The sequence below is a fragment of the Piliocolobus tephrosceles genome, chromosome 14 (genome assembly GCF_002776525.5).
Source record: "Piliocolobus tephrosceles isolate RC106 chromosome 14, ASM277652v3, whole genome shotgun sequence".
In the NCBI taxonomy this organism is placed as follows: Eukaryota; Metazoa; Chordata; class Mammalia; order Primates; family Cercopithecidae; genus Piliocolobus; species Piliocolobus tephrosceles.
This window is the reverse complement of record NC_045447.1, coordinates 28,179,141-28,187,478: the sequence shown is the minus strand read 5'-3', so window position 1 is coordinate 28,187,478 and position 8,338 is coordinate 28,179,141. Positions and strand designations below refer to the sequence as shown.

The following is an 8,338-nucleotide window of genomic DNA, read 5'->3' as shown; positions in this document are numbered from 1 at the left end:
GGCAATGATAATCCCATCGGGGGTGTATACTTTAGAATTCCTATAATTTGTAAATAATGCATCTTTCAAACTTCATTGTTTGAAATTGTTGAAAATAACACCAGTGCTTTATTTTTTATTTATTTATTTATTTATTTATTTATTTATTTATTTATTTATTTATTTATTTATTTATTTTGAGACAGAGTCTCGCTCTGTCGCCCAGCCTGGAGTGCAGTGGCCGGATCTCAGCTCACTGCAAGCTCCGCCTCCCGGGTTTACGCCATTCTCCTGCCTCAGCCTCCCGGGTTTACGCCATTCTCCTGCCTCAGCCTCCCGAGTAGCTGGGACTACAGGCGCCGGCCACCTCATCCGGCCAGTGTTTCGTATTTTTTAGTAGAGACGGGGTTTCACCGTGTTAGCCAGGATGGTCTCAATCTCCTGACCTCGTGATCCGCCCATCTCGGCCCCCAAAGTGCTGAGATTACAGGCTTGAGCCACCGCGCCCAGCCCAACACCAGTGATTTTTATTAGTTGACATCAAGGAGTTTTAAGTATGTTGTCTTTCTTTGATCCTATGGCTCTGGGAAAGGCTGCACGAGCCTTAACCAGTCATTTACACATGGGAGGTGGGAGGATATGTATAAATGTGGTTAGGTATAATGGGGGTATGTATGTTGTCCATGATCTTCGGTTTCTTTTTCAATAAATGTATCTCTCAGGGCACCAGGTTTACTTCCCTATGAACCTTTCACTATGGTGGCAGTAAAGATGCTCAAAGAAGAAGCCTCAGCAGATATGCAAGCGGACTTTCAGAGGGAGGCAGCCCTCATGGCAGAATTTGACAACCCTAACATTGTGAAGCTCTTAGGTATGAAAATACAAGTAAGGATATGCATTTCATCAGAAAACAGAGGATTTCCAAGTTTTTCTTCCCTTGTTTATGCTTTTTCCTTTTCTCCTTGATCAGTGAGACATTTCTGTTCCTTTTCAAAGTTAGCTTCTTCACCTTGGTCTATCCCAACCCTATAGGACATTCATGGCTTAATGGATTATCCCTCTTTAAATTCATCACTTCAATTTGTCTCTGTCTTTGCTGCCTCCTTACTATTTACAAAAATGTTTAAAATATCCCCATTGTAAAAATCTAATACTGTTTCTCTATCACAAAATGTATCAAAATTGAAGAGTCTATATATTTTACTTGTTTATTTTGTTTCTCCTCTTTTTTCCCTAACTAGAATGTCATGAGCAGTGATTTGTATCTTTCTATTCATTGTTGAGTTCCAGTTTATTTCCAGATTCATAAATTCAACACAAATTTTACAAATATTTAGTTTGTATTAATTATACAGCAATGAATAAAACTTTCAAAAATCTGTGCTCTTGGCTGGGAGCAGTGGCTCAAGCCTGCAATCTCAGCACTTTGGGAGTCTGAGGCAGGTGGATCACTTGTGGTCAGGAGTTTGACACCAGCCTGACCAACATGGTGACACCCCATCTCTACTAAAAATAGAAAAATTAGCTGGTTGTGGTGGTGTGGGCCTATAATCCCAGCTACTCAGGAGACTGAGGCACGAGAATCGCTTACACTGGGGAGGTGGAGGTTGCAGTAAGCCAAGATCACACTACTGCACTGCAGCCTGGGCGATAGAGCGAGATTCCATCTTTAAAAAAGAAAGAAAAAAAAATCTGTGCTCTCATAGAGCATACATTCACTCTATTGGAGGAGAGAGAGAATAAAAATAAACACAAAAATATGGGATGCTGGATATTAAGTTCTAAAGACTTTTTAAAATGTTAAAGCAGAGAAGTTTTTGGAATGTGAGCTACAATGTTTGAAGTCTTCAGTGAAAATATTACATTTATATAAAGACCTGGCAGAGGCAAGGGAATAACAGTGTGGATATCTTGGAAAAGAACATTCCAATAAGAATGAGAAGCATTTGCAAAGGTACTGTGGCAAGAGCAGATGTGGCATGCTTGAGGAATAGTGAGGAGATGAATGTGGCTGGAGCAGAGTGAAAGATGGGGAGAGTTATCAAAGGTGAGATCAGAGAAGTAATAGGGGAGGTGGGCAGGTCCTGTCAGGCCTTATTAAAAACATTAGCTAAGTTGGGAAACAAGTGGAGAGTTTCAGCCAAGACATGACATGACACAACTCACATTTTTTCAGATCTTGTCTGGCTGCTTTCTTGAGCATTGCCTGAAAGGAAGCAATAAACTCAGGAAGACAGCAAACAGGTATTGCAATGATGCAGCAAGAGAAGATGGTGGAATGGACCAGGTGGTGGTAGTGAAGATCGTGAGAAGTGATTCTCATGCGTAATTTGAAAGTAGAGCCAAATAATTTGCTGACAGACCAAATCTGAGATGTGCAGAAAAGAGAAAAGTCAAACATAGTATCAAGGTATTTGGCTGTGCAGATGAGTGAATGGAGGTGGCGTTGGCTGAGTTGAGGAATACCCAGGAGGAATAGGTTCTTTTAGTGGAGATAGTGGGAATTCATTTAAATATGTGGTTTTTGTCTGGGCATGGTGGCTCAAGCCTATAATTTCAACACTTTGTGAGGCCAAGGCGGCCAGATCACCTGAGGTCAGGAATTCAAGACTAGCCTGGCCAACATGGTGAGACCCCATCTCTACTGAAAATACAAAAATTAGCCTGGTGTGGTGGCACACACTTGCAATCCCAGCTGCTTGGGACGCTGAGGCAGGAGAATTGCTTGAACTCAGGAGGCGGAGGTTGCAATGAACTAAGATTGTGCCATTGCACTTCAGCCTGGGTGACAGAGCAAGACTCCATTTGAAAAAAAAAAAAAAAAAAAAAAGACGTGTTTTTTGGTGATGCCTATTCAACATCCACATGAAGTTAAGGAGGCATGTGGATACGGAGGCTTAGAGTTCAAAAAGGATGTTCTGGTTAGACATGAATCCAAGGCTATTGCAGTATATAGAGTATTTAAAGCCATGAGGTTGGGCAAGACACCTAAGTATGGAAAAAGCAAGCCAGAACAGAGAAGAGGTCCAAGGACCAAGGCCAGGAGCATTCCAGCATTTAGGATGAGAAAGAGGAGATGAACAAGAAAAACAAACTGAAAACGAGCAACCAGTGAAACAGAGTAAATCAAGAGAGTGTGGGGTCCTAGGAAGTCAAATGAAGTTTTTTAAATAGGTGAAAGTGAGCATGTCTTATGCATTAAGTCTAGTGAGAGGACTATAAAGTGACCTTGAATTTGTAAATATGGAGGTTTATTGGTAACCCCGAGAAGAGAAGTTTCTTAGGAATGTTGGGGGCAAGAGGAAATGTAAGTGAGCTCAAAAGAAGAGGAAGAGAAAATTTGGAGAAAAAGTGTAAACAACTTGTTTAGCTATAAAGGTGAACCAAGGAACATGGATAGAGCTGAAGGGGGCAGAAAGAGGCATGCTTCCTTTCATGTAGAAATAATAGCACATTTGTAAATTAATGAGAATGATCCAGTAAAGAGAAAAATTGATTATAGGGTTGGCAAATAGTGGAAGTAACATCTTTGAACAGTGAGAGGGAATGGAATCTTGACACTGTTGGATGGATTGGCCTTTGTTAAGAGAATGCTCAGATCAACCATAGTAATAAGAGAGTATTGACTGAAGATTGTAGACAGTCTCTTCTGACTGATTTAGTTTTCTCTGTGAGGTAGGAATCAAGATCTCATATTAGAGGTAGGAATGGGAGAAGAGTTGAAGATTTGAGGGAAGAGAAGAAATAAATCGTCATCTAAGAAAATCCATTTTTACATGAAATATAAAATGGACTAGAGAAATACAGTAAGATTGGCAAGAAAATTAAAAACTTACTTGAAATTAGAGATTACACGTTTAACATGAGACTGGTCAGCATGGTTGTGTATTCATCCAAATGCCACCAGATGGGCATAGACCCATTAATGAGGAATTAAATTTTAATTTAATTTTAATTAAGAATTTTAATTTTAATAAGAATTAACATTTTGCCACACAAGTAAGTTGAAGTCAAATTGAGGCAAATAAGAGGGGTGTATGCAAAGGAGTGATTATTATGATTGATCAAGGAACTTAAGTTGTTTAAGGAAGGAAGACAAAACGTGAAGAAAGTGAGGGATCATTAAAAGGGGGTAGGATCAATAGATTAAAAGTATCAGTTGGGTCAAAGCATTTTTAGAGTTAGGGCACTCGAGGCAGTGAACTAGGGTGAAAAAGGGAGGAAGTGATGAACAAATAGAGTAACTGAAAATGAGATTATGGAAGGTATACAGATGTATGGAATGATAAGGTCAGGGGTATGACAATGAGAGTAATTAGCTGAAGTTGAGCAGAGGTCTAAGGAAAGAAGTAAAGTAATTTAGTGATCAGGATATTGGAAGGAATCTAGATAAATATTAAAATCAAGAATTTCTATAGTAGTATCTTGAATACTTTCTGGCACATTGTAGGTACTCTATAAATATTTGTTTAATAAATGAGTAAAAGATATTCAGTACATAACAATTCATCTTGAAAATACTTCTTCCATTTCCTCAAATCCTAAACATTCATTTATTCATTCTTCATCACACAAAAATCTGAATCTGGTTTCTGCCCCCTACCCTCTTTATTTACTTTCTCAAATAGTATACATTTACTCATTAAACAAACATATATACATGTATATTTTCAAGATTATCAAGCAATTCCTATTTCAGCTTTTCTTAAAATGTTGACTCTGTGTTCATATACAGTTTATAACATCCTGAATTCCTGAAATTGACTCAAACACAAACTATGTATAATTTTCAAATTGTCCAACAAGAACTGAAACTTATTTTGCCATTTGTTAAATGCTATATCTAAATTCCATTTCAATATCCAATGAACACAGGTTCTATTTTTTATCAAGTATACATAAACAGTAATCATTCATGCAAGTGATGCCACTAGTCTCATAGTTTCTTGGAAGTTAATCCCAATGAAATAAGATGACAACAGTGGAAGAAAGGGGAATTGGGAAAGTCCATAAAATTCACTACTATCAATAAAAGAAATCTACTTTGTTTTATATATTTGAAATATCAGCCACTTACTGAACATGTTCGTGTCTTAAAAATTGACTCCAGCCGGGCGCAGTGGCTCAAGCCTGTAATCCCAGCACTTTGGGAGGCCGAGACGGGTGGATCACGAGGTCAGGAGATCGAGACCATCCTGGCGAACACGGTGAAACCCCGTCTCTACTGAAAATACAAAAAACTAGCTGGGCGAGGTGGCGGGTGCCTGTAGTCCCAGCTACTCGGGAGGCTGAGGCAAGAGAATGGCATGAACCCGGGAGGGGCGAAGCTTGCAGTGAGCTGAGATCCGGCCACTGCACTCCAGCCCGGGTGACAGAGTGAGACTCCGTCTCAAAAAAAAAAAAAAAAAAGACTCCCCTTTATTGAAATCCTAAAGTGTACAATGGTTTTGTAGTCATAAATTGGGAAAAAAATGGTATAATTAAAGAAATATGTAGAATTTTAGAATGGGAGTAGGCATTAAATATTGTAGACTCTTACAGAATGTTCTGGCAGTGGAGCAAATAGCAGAACAATCAGGTGAGATTATTCATTGAAGATGTCATGCCAAAGTTTAAAGACATGGCTTGGGCTAGGCATGAGGTTTTCTTATGCCCGTCCATCTACCTATCCATCCTTAAATCTATCCATGCATCCACCTACCCGTTAATTAATCCATCCACCCATCAACATATATTGAAAACCCATAGTGAGCCATGTTAGACCTGAGGTTACAAGGATGAATAAAACACAGTCTTCCTCTCAATAATTATTCCATTTTGAAGTCCCAACTAAGAGTTGGTTTTGAGTAATTACAATATAGAAAACATTTCAAGGTCTTAAATAAATGTATATACATATATAATTATAAATTATATCTATATACATGTATATATAATTGTTCATAATGATCACAAAGTAGAAATCTTTTATATAATATTTTCTTTATCAGAGTGGAAAATTTCATTAAATAAACTTAGAAATTTTTTTCTATTTTTGAGAGAAATATTTTTCACTTTTTTCCAGTATAAGAAATTATTTTTAAATCAACTCAACCAACGTAACAATGGTAATGAGTTAGGTTGATGAGATAGGTAAGTCCCTGTTAACTAAAGATTATCCAGAAAGGATCCCATAGAGGAAATTTCTAAGTATTATCCAGTTGGTATTTCTTTATTTTTTCCCTTTAGTTTATATAAATGTGCTAATTGAGGTCCTTGCAATTAAAATTTAATGCCAAAATAAATAAACCAAGATAGCAGTATTCCTCATTTCTCCTCTTTTTCAAACAGCTACTTTTAACTTTTGCCTGAAAAAAAACCCAATAGATCTAATAATCTATTTTTAAGGTGATGTGAAATTATGCCCATCTTATCTAATATTCCAGGTTCTCCAGTTTCCCTCTGAAATATATCAAGACTTTGAGATTTGAAAATGATCTTCTGGCTTTAAATCTAAGACTTCATTTGTATTAACATTTTTTGGTAGCATGAACATTGTAAAACCTAAATTTCAAACTGTTTTACTGCAGCAACTTAAATACTTCATCTAAGACACTTGAATTGTATTTGTTATTGTTTCCAAACTTGACACATCTTTCTTATTAACATCCTTCATAGAAGTAAACAGAAACAGACAGCAATCGTATTACATACTCAGAGCAAGCATCCATTCATAAATTAATTCACCAAACATTATGAGACATCTGCTCTGCCAGACACGTGGTAGGTGTGGGGAATTTTTAAAGAAGAATAAGGTGCAATCTCTCCTTTCAAAGTGCTAAAATGTTGGGGAGAAACCTCAAATAGTGAAATGATTATAAAACAGGATGGTAAGTTCTCTGTGAAAGGACCATAGTAGGAAAATCTAACAGTTACTGGAAGGGTCAGGAGCTGAGGCACCCTAGGGAGAGTGATAAATAAACTGAATCTTAAAGGCAAAGAGAGATGTTTAGGCAGAGAAACAGGGTCATGGTTCAACTATAGTGTTGTCAACAAAAAACCAGGGCCTCCAGATTTCAGAGAGAAGAGCCACTCCAATGAACTGATACACCATGTACTTATATGCACCATGTACTTGATGTGCCATGTATGATGTACTTGTGACAACTGCCCAGGACAACAGTGCTCTGCTGGAAGTCCTCAAAACCTTTAGCCAAGGGACAGAAACCCCACTAACCAGAGTGCATTTCCTAGCTGAGACTTCTTTTGTGTTGTAATTAAAAGGATGTAAATATTAAAAAACAAATATACTACAACAACAAAAAACAGGGCTTCATATGTTCTGACCTGGTTGTTTGCTTTTGGAGTACTCTTTCCATTGTTTCATTGTAGAAACTGAGACTAACAGAGGATGGTCTTTTGGTTCCAGGCGTGTGTGCTGTCGGGAAGCCAATGTGCCTGCTCTTTGAATACATGGCCTATGGTGACCTCAATGAGTTCCTCCGCAGCATGTCCCCTCACACCGTGTGCAGCCTCAGTCACAGTGACTTGTCTATGAGGGCTCAGGTCTCCAGCCCTGGACCCCCACCCCTCTCCTGTGCTGAGCAGCTTTGCATTGCCAGGCAAGTGGCAGCTGGTATGGCTTACCTCTCAGAACGTAAGTTTGTTCACCGAGATTTAGCCACCAGGAACTGCCTGGTGGGCGAGCACATGGTGGTAAAAATTGCTGACTTTGGCCTCTCCAGAAACATCTACTCAGCAGACTACTACAAAGCTAATGAAAACGACGCTATCCCTATCCGTTGGATGCCACCAGAGTCCATTTTTTATAACCGCTACACTACAGAGTCTGATGTGTGGGCCTACGGCGTGGTCCTCTGGGAGATCTTCTCCTATGGCCTGCAGCCCTACTACGGGATGGCCCATGAGGAGGTCATTTACTACGTGCGAGATGGCAACATCCTCTCCTGCCCTGAGAACTGCCCCGTGGAGCTGTACAATCTCATGCGTCTATGTTGGAGCAAGCTGCCTGCAGACAGACCCAGTTTCACCAGTATTCACCGAATTCTGGAACGCATGTGTGAGAGGGCAGAGGGAACTGTGAGTGTCTAAGGTTGAAGACGTTCAAATAAAATGCTGCAGTTTCCTCTCAGACTCTGTGAGCCAGGGGAGTCCTACACCAGAGGCCCGACAAGACCCACATAGGAAAGAATAAGAGTAGACATGAGTAGCATGTTGTTTGTTTCCCAGGGAGAGCAAAGACAGTGCAAAACCCATGTGGTAGATGGACCTGTTGAAGGCCAGTGATTGGAAACACAGGCTAGGAAATGTGTCAGATAATGGAGACAACTATTTTTCTTTATGAAGGTTTGTAATATAC

The 8,338-nt window shown here is 39.2% G+C and overlaps 1 protein-coding gene across 4 annotated transcripts in view; it reads left to right on the top strand.

Moving 5' to 3' along the window:
- The window catches only part of MUSK (muscle associated receptor tyrosine kinase), a 137,195-nt gene extending 129,115 nt beyond the window's left edge, over nt 1-8,080 (top strand). For 3 of the 4 annotated variants that reach the window (XM_023201329.3, XM_023201320.3, XM_023201325.3), the window contains 2 exons: nt 702-850; nt 7,388-8,080. In XM_023201329.3, the coding sequence (XP_023057097.2) occupies nt 702-850; nt 7,388-8,070 (832 nt within the window). In that variant the 3' untranslated portion in view covers nt 8,071-8,080. The remainder of the gene's footprint in view (nt 1-701; nt 851-7,387) is intronic. The other variant, XM_026456251.1, reaches the window with a different exon arrangement.
- Nucleotides 8,081-8,338: the final 258 nt, after the last annotated feature.